We start from the raw sequence: 22,010 nt of genomic DNA on the forward strand, positions 1-22,010 counted from the left end.
GTGGGATTTTAATTAAATGTGTTTGCTGTTTGATATTGTCTCACAAGTCACTAACACTCTGTTCATTTTTATTTTCTCAGTCTTTTTTTCTCCCAGTACTTCACTTTGGATAATTTCTATTGCAATGTCTTCAAGACCATTGATCTTTTTTTCCTGCAGTGACTACACTGCTAAGCCCACCCAGTAAAATTTTTATTTCAGATATTACATTTTTCAGATGTAGAACGTCTATTTGGTTCTTTTAAAATATATTTCTTCATTATGTTCATTTTACTTTAATTTCTTGAAAATATTTAATAAAATGTTTTAAAATTCCTCACCTGTTAATTCCATCCTCTCTGCCATTTCTGTGTCTGATTATATTGACCAGTTTTCTCCTGGGTATGGGTCATATTTCCTGCTTCTTTATATGTTTGGTAAGTTTTGATTGAATGTTGACATTGTGAGCATTATGTCATTGCATGTCTAGATTTCACACTCTTCTTTAAGAAAATGTTAAGTGTTTTTGACAGGCAACTGGGTTACTTGTGGATTTTTTTCAAGGCTTATCCAGAGAGTATGTCTAAGTAAAAAGCCTAGGTGCTCATAGAGCTTACCTCATTTGTTTCCCCTTTTCAAGATTATATCCTGTACTGCCAATTGTCCAATGACTAAAAACAGTTATTTAATATATTTTATTCATAATTATATTTGTTTATGGAAGGAAAGCACATCTTCATAGCCAACAGGAATCTCCTGTTTTGCTTTTTTAGCCTTGTGACTACTGATTAGTTGTGGATGAATCAGGCCAAGGTTATAAATATAATCTTAATATTGGTCTATTAAGAATCTCATCAATGTGTGTAATTATTCATGAAAAATATAGTACATGAACATGTAGGAAAATCAGCTGAAATCTATATTTATTTGTGCAAAAAATAACAGTAAATGCCCTACTAGGGGTAGACTACAAACATCATTTCTAATTAATTGTCATATTTCCATTAAAAGCCTGACAACCACATGTATTATAATGTTCAGGCTGCTCTTTATAATACAGTCTCTAACAGTGATACTTATATTATATTGTACTTTCAAGTAGCTTTCATATTTTTCAGAAAATAACATTCAGAAAGCATATTTTTTTGAAATAAAGAGAGATGGAAAAAGAATAGAAGAAGCAGGGAGAAAGACAGGCAAAAAAAAGGAAAAAACTAAAAACTTATTTTTATGGGATCTGTGATGAATTTATGCTGATTCATCCACACTCTCCTTCATGGCCTACCCGTGGCTAATGACATATATTTCTTTAGTGAAAAACACTGCAAAGGTGGGGCAAAATTATTACTACAAATTAGAATGTTAATAACATGTTTATAGTTTCATACTTGCAAACTGCTTAGATGCTGATCTTCTAGGAGTTTCTGAGTTTCCTCTAGTTTACGCTGAAACACATTTTTGTTAGCAGCCATGTTTGCCCTGCTGTTTTCCTTCATTTCTTTACCACAATTGATTTTGGATAAAAGATGTTTCTGATGCTCGTGATCATTTTTTGACAATGCTGAAGGCAAGGCAGAATTTATAGCTCTGTGAACCAGACATAAATATATGTTTAGTATATTTAAATAGTTAATTTCTTTCTATAAGTATATAAGTGACACGTTTGTGTAATGTGTGTGTGTCCAGATAAGCACATATAAGGATATTGGAGAAATACACAGACATATATATCAGAATGGGAATTTAAGGCAATAAGTAGTAGAATAAAAATGGTTGTGAGAATATAGTGTCAATAAATAACTCCATCCACGTAAAAATGCCCAATTACTTATGGCTTTGATTATTATATTTTATTTGTCTCCCATTTGGGATAGGGATAGAAGTAATTCCTGTAGATGTGGAGAGTCAGTTCTCAGTTGTTAAAGAGCATTCCTACATTGATAAGAATATGTTGCATTACCCTTCATTCCAAGTTGATGTTGTGACAAGTAGGTATTCCTATAACTCTAATAGAGTTGTTTAAAGATACAAGCAGATAGAATATGAGAAATATGCTTGTCAGAGTAGGCAGGATTTTCCTCCCTTCTTAACTATGTTTGGAAGTTTGGATCTTACTCAGTGGAGAAGAGTGCATACATTTGTTGTCATTTCAGTAATATAACCATGGTTTTCATGCTACAGAAGGAATACCTTTAATATAGTGTCTACTTTTAGTGTGCCAAAGTATCACGCCAAAATTATTAGTGCATGGCATAATCATCTATTAGGATTTTGTTTCTTCTGGAAACCTATGTCACATTTCAACATATATACAAAATTAAAAGCAAAGAACTCAGGAAGATTTTTGGTAGAGGATGGGATTGGGATGAGGATATCATACGGCTGACTGCCTGCAGGACTAGGGTAGGTAATAAGAATCCCAGGGGCATTTATTCCAAATTCAGACAAGATTGGGTGCATTCAGGGTGGTATGGCTGTCAACTCAAATTCAATAAATTATTCCCAATTCAGTGATAATAAAAATGTTTTAGAAGGTGACACATGGCCACAAGTGACACATACCTATCTCCAATACCCATATATATCTTTATTTGGACAGACTGGAATAGTCAAGGTCAATGATTATTAGATTCCTAACTATCCCTTTGGGATCACAGGGAAGTCAGAGACAGCAGGAAGGTATTTAATACAAGTACCTAAACATTGAGAATATGTTTCTGTCTGTTCCTTTTATACTTTCCTATTCTTACGTAATCCTTCCCCTTCAGTCACCCTTCCCCCCAAAAACATTGCTAAATCTACAAAATATCTAATAAACTCAATTTATTTACCTTTAAAGTTGTCGTCTCTCAATTTTTTCTTCTCTATTCCTTTCTTCTCTATGTCACTTTCTTCTCTTCTCTTCTCTACTTTCTTCCCCCAATGAGGAGGATTGAAGGGATGGATGGGAATAAGAGGAGATGGAGAGGTAGGAATAGAAGGAGAGTGAAGCGTGGGGGGAAAGGAAGAAGAAATCATAAGTGGAGAAGAAACAGGAGAAACTGGAGAGGGAAAAGCTAAGTAAGTTGGAGGCAAACACGGAGAGGGAGATGAATGTAAAGGAGAGGAAAAAAGAGGGATAGATGAAGGAAGAAAGGATGGAGAAGGAGAAGAGGAAGTTGAAGGAGAGGAAAGAATAGATGATGAGGAAGAAAACAGTGCAGAGGGCGAAGAAGAGGATGTGGAAGTAGAAAGAGATGAAGATGAAGAAGATGGAGAATGACAGGGAGATAGATGGGAGAGAACTGAGGTAGGTGGATGAGCTACAAAGGCCTGGGGCTGATTTGACAGTGTTGTTGCTTGTGGAACAGATTGCTGGACCGACTGAAAAGGATCTAAGCTAGCAGGATGTTCAGAAAACGGAGTGATATAAGAAAGAGTGGGGACCGGTTGATGAGAGGGATGACTGGATAAACAGGAAGCCTTCAAAACAGGGAGAGCTTCCAAAGGGGTTGGGGAAACAACCAGTTGAGCTGGAAGGGAACGACGAACAAGGGCAGGCATTAGAGTGGCTAGGGTAGAACGCTGTGCTGGAAGGAACTGTTTAGGCCTGAAGGTTTTGTAAAATAACTTGCTCTGTGAGTCAGGATCAGGAATGACTGAAAAACTTTGGGGTGGGTGGTGTAGACGGTCAGGTGGGCCAGAAGGAATTGGGGCTGGTAGACGAGGGAAACTGCTAGAAAAACTACTGCTGGAAGTAACTGGGGCTGGAGGGCGAGGAAGATATGTGATTGGGTAAGACAATGGGGCTGGTAGAAAGGACTTTGGAAGAGTAGAGGGGACAGACGGATGGACAGGCAGGGGCTGGCGAGTGGGAGAAACAGTTGGGTAGCTAGGAAGAATTTGGGAATTGTGGGATAGCAATGGGGCCCATGAAGGAGACAGCTGATCAGGTAAGTAGGAATCAGATGTGGAGACAGCTGAACAGGCAGGAATGGATCTGCACAAGTGGAAAAGCATTTGGATAGGCAGGTAGAGAGATAGCCTTGGTAAGTTTTGTGGTTTTTTTTTTTTTTTTTTTTTTGGTTTATTGGGCTGTCTCTAGGTTTTCGATTCATGTTATTTTTTGTCTTTAGGGTCCATTCATGATCTTCCTTTGATGAACCAGTGTCCTCTCACTTGAACTGAGAAATGTACACAGCTTGAGTCCCCCTCGTCTTATTCTCAGTTTTTACAGTATTTTCACTTCTCAGAAGTCTGTTACTTATATAGATACACGAATATGGGCTGGAATATCTGGTTTAAAGCTCTGGTACAAAGGGTAAACAGAGGTCAAATAGACAACTGCTCAGCTCTGGCCAGACTTCTCAGGATAGCATGTGGTTCAGGATCAACTGCCTCATCACAAATACATGGATATTGGAGATAGATATCTAACAATATCATTTTATTAATGTATAAGTATTTAATACGGGAGAGAATATCCCTCTTTTACCCTACTCCTACCAGAAGGGTCAAGTATATAGTTTTGTGATAAGGATCTGGTTGTGATGAAAGGCAGATTACTACTTAATTTTAGTCCCTTATTAATATTTATATCTTGTTATTTCCTGAAGCAGCTTCTATGTTCATAAGAACATATTCTCTGATTTTTCTTAGTAATTATCTACCACTAGTATTTTCCATATTAGAACACTCTCATGAGTACTAATATACTTCTGCTTCTTTGGAAGCTCCCTGCTTTTTTTGTATTATTTTATTCCTGAACACATTTTAGGTTTATATTCCACTGAAAATGTATTTTAATGTAATAATGGTTTATTATTATTAATATCTAAAGCTTAATTATATTTTCAATAAATATAAATGTTTCCATTAACCTAAAACCTGATCTTTAATATTCCAATATCTCATATTGCATAGCATTTTATAGTTTATGAAGCAGTTTTTTTTGGTGGCTGACCAGTACAGGGATCTGAACCCTTGACCTTAGTGTTATCAGCACCACATTCTAACCAAGTGAGCTAACTGGCCAGCCCAACAAATCACTTTTATTTATATTATTTAAAGCTGTTTGTTATCTGTGGAGAGAAGTCCAACTTTTTAATAAGTAAACCATAGTATTCTCTCTATACAGTGTAAACATTTGTTGTTTTCCAAATATATAACATTTATGTGACATATATACACACATATTCATAGATAGATATAGATATCATGAAGTCATAGTCCGCATAGTATATTGCAATAATTACGTGAAAACTAACTATATATTCTAATGCATAATGAAGATCATTTCTCATAAAGCAAAGATGATATATGTTATTTAATGATCCTAGCACAGATAGGTAATGATAACTATGTTTGTTTGCTACAGGACATCAAAGTTGTTCTGACAGTTTAACTCTTCTAAGACTTTAAGCAACTGCACACTTTTGAACAAGAAAAATATCTATGCCTTCCATTCATAGGTACGAGAGCTTTTTTAAATTGAAAATATCTGATTAGCACAAAGGATAACAATTGATACTCAGTAAAAGAATCCTAAAAGTGAAGAAGCCCTGTATGTAAAAAAGTGTACAGTACTTCTATATCCCCCCTGAACCTTAGAACTCCCCTCTAATTGTCTGTTACCTTCTCTTTTCAGATAAGCTATTCATAGAGTACTCTAAAATTATACTGCCTTCAGTGTTCAATTTGTTCCTTAACTGACTGCTATCTGGTTTCCACCTCCACCAGTTCAATGCACCGCTTGCTTGCAATGCACTAATTGGCTTAATTGCAAAAGTAGACACTTCTTGACACTATCTTTCCTAAATTTAATTCCCTTGGTTTCCATATCATCATGTTCTCCTGGTTATTTTCCTACTTCTCTAGTTTTTCCTTCTCAGGCTCTTTCTTGAGCTCCTCTTTCTTTGCCTGTCATGTACATGCTGGAATTTTTGAGAGTTATGTGACCCTCTTCTTTTCTTACTCTATCCATACTCTCTGTGTTGTCTTGTTTATACTGTCTCTGTGATCTTATCTATATCTGTGTGTGAATAAAGGGTTAACAAAATCTATTTTCCTTTATGGGCCAATTCAATTTTGGGTTAACTTTCTAAGTATGTTCTCCTGGATTATTAGTAGGATTTGAGCTGTTACAAGGCACATTGATTATGGTAAAAAGGACCCTCTATTGGTAAGCTGCATCTGGACTGAGAGGACTGTGAATAAACCATAATACCTCCTGATAGGAATCTATAGCTTTGGGTTTCCCTGATTGTGGTAATTCTTGTAACTGAACATCTCATTTGCATGGATCTGGAAGCTATTCATATGGAGCCATTACAAGAAATATTGGTTCCTGTTTGGAACATGGGGTCTCTAGTCCAGGGAGGCTATACACTCACCCATTGTGATCTAGTATCCTTACAGCTGAGCTGTCACTAGTGGGGGTTAGGGGCATAGCAAAGACTAGCCCCTTGACCGCTTTGCCGCCTGCCATGAGGATTTCTCCTATTAAAGAATGATGCCTTGTTGGCATGCAGTGTTTTCTGTCCTTCTCTAATTGTAGTCAAACATGACCTGTTGTAGTCATGGGAATTTGATTGTTTAGCTGAAACCAAGACCACCACTGGTGAATACTGAGCAACGGCTTTAACTTTGTCCATTCATTGATGACTGAGAAATTGGCTCCTGAATATCCCATAAGTGTCTCAAACTCACAACTTATTATCCTCCTTCTAATTACTCCCTCTCCTAAATCTATTTATTCCTCCCTCATAGTAATTAATTTTTTTTATTATTTTTATGTTAAGAACACTTAACATGAGATCTACCCTCTTAACCTCATAGTCTTTATTTTGATAAATGGTTTCACCATCCATTCACTGATCAAATTCAATCTCTAGAGTCATCCTTAATTCCTTTCATCTTCCAAATCTTAAGTAGTTATCAAGTCACATTGATTCTGACTTCTAAATAGCTGTCAATAGTCATCATTAACTAAAGTACCACTTTATCTGATTTTCCTACCTTTAATGTTACCCTATTCTCTTCTATTTTGGCAATATTCCTAAAATCTAAACGTTGTGGGCTTGCTTCAAATCTTTCAGGAATTGTTTTCAGAATAAACTCCTTACCAAGGCTCTTCATGATTTAATTCATGGTTTCTTTTCCAGCCTATCTGCCCACAACTCTCTTTTCACTGTACGCACTAGCCAAATTGAACTGCTTGTAGCTCTCTTAACCCAACATGCCCTTTCATGCCTCTGTGCCTTCTCACACATTAATTATTCCTTCTATCTGAAGTTCCCTCTCAAGGTTTGTCTCTGATGAATATCCTCCTCATCTATAGAACTTCAGGCCAAGTTTATACCCTCTGAGAAGTGTTCACTTATGTCAGTGATGTTTCTCCATTCGAAGTATTTACTGAATACTTCCAACATGGATCGCACATCTAGAATATTATAATCTGGTTGGGGAACAAAAGTACATATAAACAACATGCACAATAACTTTCAAATCTATTTATAAAGCCTAGACCTCTCACCTCATCTTTGGTTAAACTGTTTTTACACATTTCTACTTGGATATTTATTCCCTCAATTCAGAAGGCCCAAATGAAATTTTAAAAAGTCACAAAACTCCCTCAATGATCAAGACACAAAATTTTAGCTTCTTGTGGTGGTACAAACTATGCTATCTACCCTAAGTGAATCATTGTGCAGTGTATGCACGCATTGAAACAAACTCTGTACCCCGCAAATACGTACCAGTAAATGTTAAAGTAAAAAAAAAAAAAAAAAGAGCTAAATTGTGGCTCTCAAGAAACAGAAAAAAAACAGTCAGCTTCTTTTGCTTTTTTCATTGTCTTTAACCTACCATCTACTAAACTCATAATCTATTCTTTTCATGAAATATCTTATCCTTCTATCTTTCTTTTCTACTTTACCACCACCCTTCTAATGTAAGACCTTTTAAACTCATGGCTGGACACCTCCTGATTTTCTTGCTACTATTCTCTTTATACTCCAATTCTTAAATTTCTATTTGATCAACACCCTTAAACTCTTATTTCTTTATATCACTTCTGTGCATTGTGAAAGGCATTGTTTTCATTCTTTCTGCTCTTTCATCCTCTCCTTCTAACCACTCGAAATCTTTTTATTCTTTATCAGATCCATCCATCCTGTCTTCAACAAAATAGTACTATCCTAGTTTAGGCAGTAACAATGTAGTCCTTGGATTATCCCAATAATTTCCTCCCTGGTCTCCTCTCCTCCAAGTTCTCTCTATCCACTATATTCTCCAACATTTGCACCATTTATCTTTCTAAAATAATAAAGACAATGATATCACTCCCTGCTTAAAAACCTTCACTGGCTCTCCACTAGTTGTAGAATAAAGTTCAAACTCTCTAGCTAGACATACAAACATTTCACATCTGATCTCAATCTACATTTCTATTCATCTCCTGTCCTACCAGATGCACATCCTGTGGTCCTGCCACTCTGAACAAGTTCTGTTTCCTTCAGGGTCTGTGCCTTTCACAACACTGTAACCCTGCACATGCCTAGACCCAACCCATGCTTCTTTATTAAACAATTCTTACTCATCTACTTTCTAACTTCAATTTTGTACTTTATCATTTTATTTGTATTTCTGTAACAGCCCTCATTACACAGTATTACATGTATATTATGATGTAACTACCATTATATGAACTTATAATGTATCTGCAAATTCTTCTTGGGTGAAGGACTATATCTCATTCATATTAACCCATGCTAACAATGTCTAGCACAGAATAGATACTTCAGACATTTCACATATTTATACTACTTTACCTTTCTAGGCTGAATTCTGTTACGCATCATTTTTATATTCATATTTAAACATAAGATCTCTTTCATCTTAAGGGAAAAAGCCATGTCTTGGCCCTATGTCCCCTCTGGCTATTGTCCCATCACTCTTTTACTTTCACAGTAAAGCTACATTTGTTATCTTTCCTGCTTTCCATTTCTCTTCAACTCATTGCAGTCTACTTTTTTTCTTTCTTTTTCTTTTTTTCTTAAATGTGTTTGATTTTTTTTTTGGCAGCTGGCCATTAAGGGGATCTGAACCCTTGACCTCAGTGTTATCAGCACCACACTCTAACCAAATAAGCTAACTGACCAGCCCCTGCAATCTATTTTCTTTTCCTACTACCCCACTGAAATTGCTCTGACAAAAGTTGCCAGTGACTTATTTGTTGTGAAATACAGTGGACACATTGCTTCTATGCTGAATATTCTCTGACGCTCCAGATTGACTTTTCACACTTTTGTACTTGACTTTGTGCTCCACAGAGATTGAATGATCCCCTATTCTTTGATTTAAGCTGAGTTTGGCCAATGGAAGGTACAAGCAGGAGTTGAGAGGGTGACACAAGAAAGGTTTTTGACATTTAATCCACTGGCTTCCTCCTTCCTGGGCTGGGTTTAGCAGTGGCTATGTTCCTCCTACAGCTATAGCTCTTTTCAGTTCGGGTCTGTGTTGATGATACTGAATTTGTTGTTAGTTCTGGGTTTGCTTTACCATCCTTTGTTGGCTTCCTAGTCCCTTTATTAACCAACCCCTCAGCCACCCCTTTTAAATATGCCTCCTGTTTCCTGCCAGGATTCTGACTGATACAACTTTTTATTTTTCAAATTAGCCATTTTTGATCTCTGTAAATTATTTTTTCCCCATGAAACTCTAACCTTCTTTAGTTTCCATGATACTACCCTCTCCTAGTCCTACATCAACCATTCTAGCTGATACTATTTGTAGAGTTCTCTTCTTTTTCCATTTCTTTAAATGTTGCTGGTCTCCAGTGTTCATCACAGCTCATATTGTCCGTGGCTCACCATATCCATTGCCTCGGCTTCAAATACCTTTTGAGCTCTAGATCATATAATTTCTGCTTTTAATAAAATAGCCTCCTCTTTCCACCCATTGTCCACAATTGTCCACAATGGATTAGAATGATATGTCTAAAAAGAAAATTTGATCTTATCACTGATCTGCTTAAAATCCCTCATTCAATCCTCTTAAACTCTCAGGATAAAGTTCGTTTTCCTCAGTACACAGATGCATTTACCTCTCCAATCTCATATCTAGCCAAGCTATCAGTATTTTGCATTATGTGATTCAGTCATACTTTCACTCCTGGAACACATAATGACTTCTATTACTCTTGGCCTTTGCACATGCTTATCCCTCTGTCTGGAATGCTATCTACCCATCTGTTCCATAATTAACTACTGTTTTCTTCAAAGTTTTGCTGAAGAGTTCTCTATTCCATGAGGTCTTTCCGGAACTCTAATAAAGACTGAGAGAATGTATTTATTTGTTCTTAGCCCTGATCAAGGGAACTATTGACCATAGGTATTCTAAAATAAAATGACATTATGTACAAGTAAAATATTAACATAATTATCTGTCTGAATTGATGTCTTTATATAAATAAATGTTAAATATTATCATTACTCATTGGCATTATTCTATACTTTTTGAAGCATTATTTCACATCTCAGATTATACACTAGGGAATATATTTTACAATAGTATACTTCTCCATATCCCCTTACAATGCCTGATCTAGTTCTATGCATGTAGTGATATCAATAAACATTTGGAATAAATAAACGGAAAATACAGGATGTCAGAGGGTACCCGGTGTTTGGTTGGTTAATCCTATCACTTCTAAATGATTCACTTATGCCACCCTGGAGAAGAACAAGACAGGACACTATAGACTTTTAAAGACATCCAGGACAGATTTTCAGTGAGGAAAAAATCCATTTCTACCATAAAGTTACTTTTTTTTTAAACTTAAGTTTATATCACTACAATTCAACACAATTTTCTCTTTTCAGTAAAGATGAATAATAACCAATATCAATATTTTAAAATAGTTTTGATGATAGTTTCCATAGAAAAATTATTCAACATAGGCAGTATTTGTAATATCAAACACTTTAAGACAACAAATCTGAATTCTGACTTACTCTTGGAGCAATTTACATTCCACTCTACCTCAATTTAATCTGTGAAAATAAAATAACAACTCTAAAACAGAGATAAGGAGTAACTGATGAAAAGACTGACAAATTCACCAACTGCAAAGCTATATAATTATTATATACTCATACATTAATAATTACACATAATAATTATAAATTATTTACCTCCAGTTTATTGTTGATCTGTGGGAAAAGGGAAGGTTTACTTCTGGTTTTAAATTTGATTCCTGAATTTGTTTAAGGGCCTCTTCCAATGGAGGAACTGGTTTGTGAAAAACTAAGGAGATAATAAAGAAAGATCAAATAGTAAAGAATCACTTTATCTTCGAAGGACTCTATGTATAACTTAATTGGTCAATGATAAAATATTACTTTAAAACTTTTGAAAAAAAGTATTTAAAAAAATGATGTAAAGATTGAAAATTTTGACATCCAGTTCCCAAAAGAGAAGCTATTACCTCAAAATTTTTATCACCAATTTTAAGAATATTTATCTGGAAGAAAGAAACCTTAAGAAATGTCTAGGATCTTCATTCTGGCATGCAAACCCCCTATATTTGATCTCATAGTCCCATACATTTCTGACAAAATTTATAAATATTCCTATGGAAAAAAGGGTAAGATTAAAAACACAAACTAACATTTATTGAGCACTTAATCTATTTTTAAGTACATTATAAGTATTAGCTAATTCAATCTTCACTATGGCCTATGAGGCAAATGCTATTTGAATACTGTATCTGAGAAAACAAGACATAGAGAACGCAAGTAACTTGTTCAAGATCATACATTATTATGGACAGTCATCCATACACTGCTCTGTACAATCTCTAATCCAACCCTGCCTCCTATATGTATCCACTTTCCTAAAGCCTTCCACTGTGTACTTTGGTATTCAAACTACTCTACTTCCCCTACTTCTCTCTAAATATTTTCTTCACCTTCTTGTTTGAGTTGAAATATAGCTGTCTTTTAAGGATATTGCTTCTCCTGCAGCCCTCTGAAATGAGACTTTATTTTCCTCCTGTCATATAGTAAAAATAACTGAAGAGCTGGAGGTAGGGTAAGGTGACTTTCTAGCTCTAGCTCTCCACTGACACCTCTAAAATGTCTTCCTGTTTTCTGCTTTAAAACACCCATTTGTCATCAGAATTTTCCACTCTTACAATGTTTGTAATTTACCTTAGAATGTTTAAACAAAAATGTTATATTATTATGTAAGGGTTAGTTCAAACTTGAATTATAGAGACAATCCATTTCTCTAATCAATTGGTGATAACATAATATGCTAGTGAAGAATGCACAGTTACGGGAATGGTCTGCCGATATTCTAATCATAAAAGACCAATACCCTTGAAGCAGATACTATCAAGCTTTAGATATTACCTTAGTCCATTTGGGTTGCTATAACAAATAATTTAGTCTGGGTAACTTACAAACAACAGGAATTTATATCTTACAGTTCTGATGGCTGGGAAGTCCAAGATCAAGACACTTGGTGGTGTCTGTTGACGGCCCACTTCCTCATACATGGTGCCTTCTAGCTGTGTCCTCATATTGTGGAAGTCGCTAGCTAGGTCTCTGTGGTCTCTTTTATATGGACACTAATACCAATCATGAGGGCTATACATACCTTTATGGTTGTTTCCCCTGTGTTCTTAAAGAACTACACTTCAGTTTTCATGGTCTAATTACCTTCCAAGGCCCCACCTCCTAATTCCATCATTACTTTGGGGATTAGAATTTCAATATATAAACTTTTGTGGGGTGGGGGAAACAAATATTCAGACCATAGCAAATACTCACTGTTTTTCTAATTAGCATATTCAATGTCCAAAATGGGTTTTTATCAGTGAATAGCCTAATGAATTTAAAAGTGGACTTTCTTTATTGAAATTAAAGGTATTCAAGATAAATGGACTTTTCAAAACATATTTTAATCACTCCCTACACTTTCATGAGCAGAGAATAAGACTATAGGAAGATCCTTTACCCTTAGGAACGGCCTCTGAGGCTTGACCTCTAATTGGTCTGTGTCCAGCCATTAATATGGGAAAGTTTCTGATTGTTCATTGCCAGAAGGCACAGAATTCTGTCCCTGGAATATGGTTATGTATGTCTCAGTAGTCCTTTCATGCAAAGCGTAGTCAGAGCACCTAAAAGGACAGAGATCTGGGACTTTACTGAGCTTACTGAACAAGTTGTGTGAATTGTTTTGTATCTGCTGCTAACCAATGTGTAGTTGTGTTAGATTATAGTCTAAGACTTGACTTTATTAGTTCTCACTATTGTTGTCTATCAAAAAGAACTTAAAAATTGTGTATGACAAAGTTTAACTTAGGTCAATTCACAACTACCCATTCCTGTTTCTTGTTGCTGTTATCTAATGAACTCCCAGTCATTACCTTTCATTCATTGATGATAATTTAAGTGTATTCTTTCATTGTCTCTTTAAGCAAATACAAGGAACTTTTTTGAGTACTACCTGTGTACTAGGGCTTTATTATTTCATCTAATCTACTAGCTCCAATCCTTCCAATTCTTTTACTCTACTATTTTCATTCCAACAATTTTCTGACCTCACTGAAACTCCCAATTGATTGTTCTTTGTAGCAAGGGGAAGAGTCAGATACCATGCATACCTGGTGATCTTTTTTAATCCTCTTAATTTGGATATAACTAAACTACTAGATAACTAAATAAATAGTTGTTTTTCAACTATTTTGTTGAAATTTTGTTCTTGCTCTTTATTCATGGCATTATATTTTCTTAAAATATTAATTTAATATTTTAAATAGTTAATATATTCATTTGGTTCAGAAACAAAAAGATCTCACTCTATATGTTTACATTTATGTACAAGGGTACTTCAAAAAGGTTGTGGGAAAATGGAAATAAAAGATAATATGAGGGGTGGCCAGGTAGCTTAGTTGGTTAGAGTGTGGTGTTAATAACAGCAAGGTCCAGGATTTGATCCCTGTACTGGTCAGCTGGCCCCCCACCAAAAACAAACAAACAAACAAACAAACAAACAACCCCCCCCCCGATAATATGAATCTTTCCATGAACTTTTTGAAGACCCCTTGTACATACATAAAAGATATACATTTAGAAGTCTTGCTGTCACTAGTCACTGGTATATTCCTTTACTGTTTCTTTCTGCAAATATAAGGAAATATAAATATATATTCTAATTTTCCCTTTTCTTACACAGAAAGAAGAATATTATATATTTTGTTCTGGACCTTGTTTTTATACATTTAACAACATACCCTGGCAATCAGGGACAGATCCAGATTTTATGAGGATGTAAGGCTTATACAATTTGAGGTCCCTTAATAAATAGAAATTATGCAAAATTATCAATATAGAGCAAAGGGCAGCTCTCTCCACCTGGAGGCAGGCAAGACAGTATGCCTGAGGTCCTAGGCAGAAGCCAAGGGCAGCCTCCTCTGCCAAGAAGCAGGCAAGTGAGCGTGCCTGGGGTCCTAAGACGGGAGCCAATGGCAGCATCCCTGCCTGGAAGCAGGCAAGGAGCATACTCAAAACACCACTTCCACATGGGTGGCCCACCACAGCCACTGCCACAGTAATAGCTGCCAAAAAAGAGGCTCAATGCCATGGCAAGAGCCAAGCCACTGTACAGGTGGTCTACTGGATGCTTGACTACATCAACGTAAGTAGAGTCACCAGCAGAGACCAGAAAAAGAAGAAGACCTCTCTCTCCTCAAAGCCCACTCCAGAATAATAGAAGAAGCAACTGTTCTACCAGATGACCAGACATCAATGTAGAGATGCTAGAAATATGAAAACCCAATAAAATATGACACCACCAAAAGAATACAATAATTCTCAAATACCAGACCTGGTAGAGCAGGAAACCCTTGAAATGACTGGAAGGAATTCTGATCAACAATCTTAAGGAAACTCATTGAGATACGAGAAGACTCAGTTACACAACATAATGAAATGAGAAAAAAAACCAAACAGGATATGAAGGAGGAAATTTACAAAGAGATTAATACCTTAAAAATGAACATAGCAGAACTCATGGACCTGAAAGATTCACTCAATTAAATAAAAAATACAACTGATAGCTTAAGCAGCAGGCTAGAACAAGCAGAAGAAAGAATTTCTAATCTTCTCAAAATAACCCAGGAAGAGAGAAAAAAAAAAAAAGGAAAAAAGAATTTTAAAAATTTAAGAAATTCCAGGAGAGTTAGCAGACAACTTTAAGTGCACAAACATTTGTACTATGGGTGTTCCAGAAAGGGAGGAGAAAGGAAAAGGCATGGAAAACTTATTCAGTGAAATCATGGAAAACTTCCCATGTATAGGGAGAGACACAGACCTTCAGATCCAGGAGTCTCAAAGATCCCCAAACAAATTTAACCCAAAAAGGTCCTCTCCAAGACACATTATAGTCAAACTGTCAAAGCTCAAAGACAAAGAGAGACTCTTAAAAGAAGCAAGATAAAAGCGTCAAGTCAACTATAAGGGAGTCCCTGACAGACTAACAGCAGACTTCTCAACAGAAACTATAGGAAAGAAGAAAATGGGATGATATATTTAAAACACTAAAAGAAAAAAACTGCCAGCCAAGAATACTATATCCAGCGAGACTATCCTTCAGAAATGAGGGAAAAATAGTGTGTTTTCCAGACAAACAAAAACTGCAGGAGTTTACCACATGACCACCCCTACAAGAAATCCTCACGGAAGTACTGTATCTGGAGTCTGAAAAACAATAACCACTACCATGAATACACAAGAAAGAACAAAATCCTCTCGTAGAACAAAAATCCAAATAAGAAATAGAAAACTAAATCTTACCACTACAAAAAACCATAATGACAATGTAAGAATGCCCCTGCCTTATTTCTGATTTTAGTAATTTTGGTCTTCTCCTTTTTTTTCTTGGTCTGGATAAAGGTTTGCAAATTTTGTCGATCTTTTTAAAGAATCAACTTTTAGTTTTATTGATTTTCTTTATTGTTTTTTAATTCTCTATTTCATATATTTCTGTTGTAATCTTTGTTATCTTATACTTATATTTGCTCTTGGTTTAGTTTGCCCTCCTTTTTCTATTTTCTTAAGGTAGAAGTTTACATTAGCGATTTGAGATTTTTCTTATTTTTAATATAGAAGTTTACAAGTATAAATTTTCCTCTGAGCACTGCATGAGCCCTGCATCCTATAAATTTTGATATGTTGCACTTTGATTTTTATCTCAAAGTACTCTCTAATTGCCCTGTGATATTTCTTTTTACCCATTGTTTACTTAGGAGACTGTTGTTTTATTTCTACATGTTTGTGAATTTTCTAAAATTCCTTGTGTAATTGTGGTCAGAGAACAATTTTTCTATGATCTTAGTCTTTTTAAATGTATTAAGATTTCTTTTGTGGCCAAATAGACACACACATGCACACACACACACATCTCAATATAAAATTAGATGTAGGGGCCATGACAGTGAGGGGTCCTGAAACTTCAACCTCATTAGCTTCATGGTAAATCTACCTCTGCTGGAGCTCTTCCCATACAGTCCATAGAGAATTTCCCCATTATTTTTTCTTTTCTTTTTTTTTTTTGGTGGTTGGCTGGTACAGGGATCAAACCCTCGACATTGGTGTTATCAGTACCATGCTCTAACCAATTGAGCTAACGGGCCAGCCCTCCTATTACTTTTTGTAATGGTTGCCTAATATTCCATTGTGCGGATGTGTATGTCATCTGCTTTTGCTATAATGCCTGACTTTTTTGCGTCTAGACCCTTGGTTAGTCAGCACTCTCTTCTGGGGCAAACAATGCCCAAGAGTGGTGACTACTTCTCTGAAGGCATTTAGCACAACCAATCATATTCTTTTTCTTAAAACTACTTTCTGTTTTGCCTTCTTATATATTATTTTCTTTGTTTGCTTTTGTTTTCCCTCCTGTCTTCTTAATAACTACCTCTCAAAATTCATTTTTAGTCCTTGCTCTACCTACAGTAAATGCTTAAAGGTATAGTAAGTGCCTTAATATTCTATCTTAGATCCTATCCTCAATTTGTGGTCTATATCCTGTTGTTTATTTAGTTTATCATGGTTTCATTTATCAACTATATTCATTAGTGACTCAAATATGCATTTCTATTTCGCATCTTTCTCTTGACTTTCAGATCTATATTTTTAGTTGCTGATTTGATTTCCTCATTAAGATGAGCCATGATGGACTAGCCACTTGGTTCAGCTGGCTAGAGTGCAGCCTTGTAACACCAAGGTCAAGGGTTCAGATCCCTATACTGGCCAGCCATCAAAAAAAGAAACAAACAAAAAAATGAGCCATGGGTAGCTCAAAATCAATGCATTTAAATCTTAATTAATGATCTTTCATACTTCTAACCTGATTCTCCTCTTTTATTTGTAAACTTGATTGATATTACCATCACCTACCAAAACAATTAATTCATTTAAAAAGTATTTATTGAGTGCTTCAAACATGTGAGGCTCTCTACTAAGTTCCAGAAGCACTGTTCTTCCCTTAGCCTTTCTTCTACCACTCTCAATCAATTAGTACCTGAATCCTATTGATTATATCTCCTGAATATATTACCTCTTTTCTCTATATCCAGTGCACTGCTTTAATTTAGGAGCTTAACACCTCTTACTTATTATTTAAATAGTCCCCTGCAAGTCTATCTACTTTAGTCTCTATTTCAATCCATATTCCATGTTGTAACTGTAATTATCTTCCTAACAAACAAACCTAATTATAGCAGAGACCCCTAGATTCCCACCTAATATCCATTTTCCCTTTCTTCTTTGGTAACAGACCCTATAAAGTTAGAGACGGCAATATAACCACATTTTAAAAAAACTGTATTTTTCAGCTTCCCTTGCAAATGGAGTTGCCAATAGATAAAAACACATAGATGGGGGCTTCTAGGAAAACAATTTAAAGGGAGCTCAGAGGTATACTCTTTTATCTTTTACTCTTCCTTCTTCTTGCCTAGAACACTGACATGATGGCTAGAGCTCTAATAGCTACCATGTGACCATGAGAGTGAAGATATAAACCATATACTGAAGATGGTTGTGCTGAGAGACAGAAGGAGTGTTATTCCCCACTGACATTGCATAACCATGCATACCAGCTCTTAGCTGCCTACCTCAGGACTTCATAGAGAAAAACAGACCCCTATCATGTCTGGGCAGTACTTACATTACTACATTACTGCCCTTATGTACAGTAAGAGCCCTTATTGACACAGTAATGGCTTGCTTCCCAGTTAAAAAAAACTGAAAGTGAACTGTATTTTGCATAAAAATGAAATTCTTAGCATGGTATTTTTAGCTCTTTGAGAATTGGCTCCAACTTGTTTTTTCTAGCCTCATATCCACTTTTCTTCTCTTTTTTCCTAACTTATGTTTCAGATACACTGAAATATATAATTTATTTGCACAAGCTGTTCCTTCTGTCTGGGATGTCCTTTTACTTTCTCTTTGCTTGGTAAAATGCTCATTCTTCAAGATTAAACTTAAGTCATTTGTCCAGGAAAGATGTCCCTACATAGGTTTAGTGTTCTTTCCTCTGTGCTCTTATAGTACTTTACACGTTATTCTCCTACCATAGCAATTACCATTATATTATCAACATTAATTGTTTATATTACTCTCATCCTCAAAATAGGTTGTGAGATCTTTAACGGTAGAGTAAAATTAGATTTCTTTGTATCTCAACCTAGCTTAGGGCTAAGTACAACATAGTACAGCTTCTGTTTGCTGAATACATAAATGTGTTGCCTATCCTTTTTCTTTATGAAGCTTTGATAGGTTGTTGTTAATTCTGTCTTACTATTTAAGGTATAAAAAATATAGATGTGATACCAAAGAACCAACCATAATCATATTTAAATTCTTAACCGACTCCAGATCTTAAATTGTTGGATTATATTACTTCGTAGACTTTCTTTTTTGTTCTGCCAATCTCTCAAATATGAATTTGAACCAAACTGAGAATAAAATGCCAACAGAAACGTGACACTAATTTCTTGAACCTAAATGTTAATTTTTATTTTTATTAAACTACTTACTAAATCAATTTTATAAAGATAAAACACTGTAAACCAATTTGAAGTGGAATCAAACTTATGAGACTTCCAAATTTTCTAGTAGAACCAACAAAACATTCTCTCCAAATTAAACCTAAATCAAATTACTATTTTTCATTTGGTTAAAGTCCTGTTACTCAAAAGGCATACTGGGTCATTTCAGGCTGAATTTCCTCTTTGTTTCTTAATTTATCATTTTATTGTCTACTCATATCAAATGTGATTATAACTTTAATTTTTATTCTCATGTTGTTCTAGAAATTAAGGCACCTGCTCTCCTCCGCTGTGAAAGAGGAATATGGGCACGTTGGAATTTTTCAGTAACTTCTTCAAACTTCTGTTTTCTTTGTTGAAGTATTTTTTCTCTGATTTGGTGTTCTCTTTCTTCTTGTTCTTTTCGTTTCTCTTCAAAGGCTCTATATTTAAAACATAAAGTAGATAACAGAAATAGGCAATAAGTTTTACAAATCTCAATACAGGACATAGTTTTAAAAGAAAGTATTTATTATATAATAGTGATTTTGTATTTCAAGATTTTACTTAGAAACAACAAATTTTAGATTTTTAAAAACAGGTCCTTGGCCATGAATTTAAATATCATTGTAAATGTTAATTTCAGAACCATATCCAGGTCTTTTCCAACTAAGAGAAGGCTCTATGATGAGGCCCTTTCTAATTTCTGGCAGGCCTTCACCTCCCTTCCTACCTCTCAAGCCCTGCTATGGAAAAATCCTTTTCTAAGAAGCTATGCTATTTTCTGTAATATGAAGAACTAATTTATTGGTGAAAGAAGCAGTCTTGCCAGAGCAATTAGGCAAGAAAAAGAAATAAAAGGCATCCAAATTGGAAAAGTAAAAGTTAAATGATCTATATTCATAGATAAAATGATCTTATTATATGTAGAAAATCCTAAAGATTCCATACAAAACCAGTACAAATAAACGAATTAAGCAAAATTGTAAGATACAAAATCAACACACAAAAATCATTGTGTTTCTGTACATTAACAATGAACAATCCAGAAAAAAAGAAAAAAAAAAAAATCCATTTACAATAGCAGCAAAACAAAACAAAACAAAACGAAACAACAACAACAAAACTTAGGAATAAACTTAACCACAAAGGCAAAATACTTTACAACAAAAACTCCAAAAAGTTGCTGAAAGAATTTTAAAAAGACACAAATAAATGGTAAGACATCCCATGTACATGGATTAGCAAACCTAATATTGTTAAGATGTCAATACTACCCAAAGTATCTGCAGATTCTTTCCAAGTCCTATCAAAATAACAATCACTTTTTTTTTTCAGAAATAGAAAAATCTATCCTAAAACTCATATGGAATATCAGAGGACCCTGAATAGCCAAAAATAATCTTCAAAGAAAAACACAAAGTTGGAGGTTTCATTCTTCCTGATTTCAAAACTTACTACAAATCTATGGTAATCAAAGCAGTGTGGTACTGGCATAAAGACAGACATATAGACTAATGGAATAGATTAGAAAACCTAGAAATAACTCCCCCCATATATATGATCAAATGATTTTCCGCAAGGTGCCAAAACCATTTAATGAGGAAAGGACAATTCTTTCAGCAACAGGTGCTGGTAAAACTCAATATCCACATGCAAAAGAATAAAGTTGGACCCTTACCTTACAGCATATACAAAAATTAAGTCAAAATAGATCAAAGATATAAACATAAGAGCTAAAACTATAAAACTCTTAGAAGAAAACATTGGGGAAAAGCTTCATGGCATTGGATATGACAATAACTTCTTGGATATGACACCAGCAGCACAAACAACAAAAGAAAAATAGATAAATTGGACTTCATCAAAATTAAAAACTTCTGTGCATCAAAGGACACTATCACCAGAGTGAAAACGCAACCCAGGGAATGGGAGAAAATATTTGAAAATCATATATCTGATAAGCATTGATACTCAGAATATGTAAAAACTCCTACAACTCAACAACAACAAAACAACCTAATTATAAAACGGGCAAAGGCCTTACATAGACATTTCTCCAAAGAACATACACAAATACCAACAAGCATAAGAAAAGATGTTCAACATCACTAACCATTAGGAAAATGCAAATTAAAACCACAATGAAATACTACTTCACACCCACTGGGATAGCTATTATAAAAACAAACAAAAAATCAAATAAACATAAGATAACCATTGGCAAAGATGTGAGAAACTGAAACCCTTATGCATTGCTGGTGGGAATGTAAAATGGTGCAGTTGCTATGGAAAATGGTAAGGTGATGCCTCAAAAAATTACCAGAATTACCATATGATCAAACAATTCTGCTTCTGAGAATATAACCTAAAGAAGTGAAAGCAGGGGTTCAAACAGATATTTGTATGCCCATTTTCATAGCAGCATTATTCATAATAGCCAAAAGGTGGAAGCAACCCGTGTCCATGGATGGACGAATGGATGAACAAAATGTGGCTACATACAATGGACTATTATTCAGCCTTAAAAAGAAAGGAAATTTTGATACATGCTACACACGAATAAACCTTGAAGACATTCTTCTGTGTGAAATAGACCAGTCACAAAAGGACAAATGTTGTATGATTCCACTTATATGAGGTATCTACAGTAGTCAAATTCACAGAGACAGAAAGTAGAATGGTGTCTACCAGGGGCTGGGGGAGGCTAGGGGGAGTTAGTGTTTAATGGGTACAGAATTTCAGCTGGGGAAAAAGGGAAAGTTCTGGAGAGGATAATGGTGATGGCTGTACAGTGATGTGAATGCATTTAATGTAATCTTTGAAGAGAGGTAAAGAAAACAGAGGTAATTAAATGTAGGCATTAACAGAGTATTCTGCTTTCTGTTGGGAAAACGAAGCTGCTGTTTGCTTAGCAGGAACTGATAGAGTCAACTCAGAAAGTTCTAAATTCCAA

The 22,010-nt window shown here is 35.2% G+C and overlaps 1 protein-coding gene across 1 annotated transcript in view; it reads right to left on the reverse strand.

Annotated features, from left to right (window-relative positions):
- The window catches only part of CEP126 (centrosomal protein 126), a 68,380-nt gene that overhangs the window by 34,181 nt on the left and 12,189 nt on the right, over nucleotides 1-22,010 (reverse strand). The window contains exons 3-5 of the mRNA XM_063096035.1: nucleotides 19,352-19,497; nucleotides 11,154-11,265; nucleotides 1,368-1,566 (exon numbers count right to left, since the gene is read on the reverse strand). Coding sequence (XP_062952105.1) covers nucleotides 1,368-1,566; nucleotides 11,154-11,265; nucleotides 19,352-19,497 — 457 coding nt within the window. The remainder of the gene's footprint in view (nucleotides 1-1,367; nucleotides 1,567-11,153; nucleotides 11,266-19,351; nucleotides 19,498-22,010) is intronic.

Source organism: Cynocephalus volans, chromosome 4, assembly GCF_027409185.1.
Source record: "Cynocephalus volans isolate mCynVol1 chromosome 4, mCynVol1.pri, whole genome shotgun sequence".
Classification (NCBI taxonomy): Eukaryota; Metazoa; Chordata; class Mammalia; order Dermoptera; family Cynocephalidae; genus Cynocephalus; species Cynocephalus volans.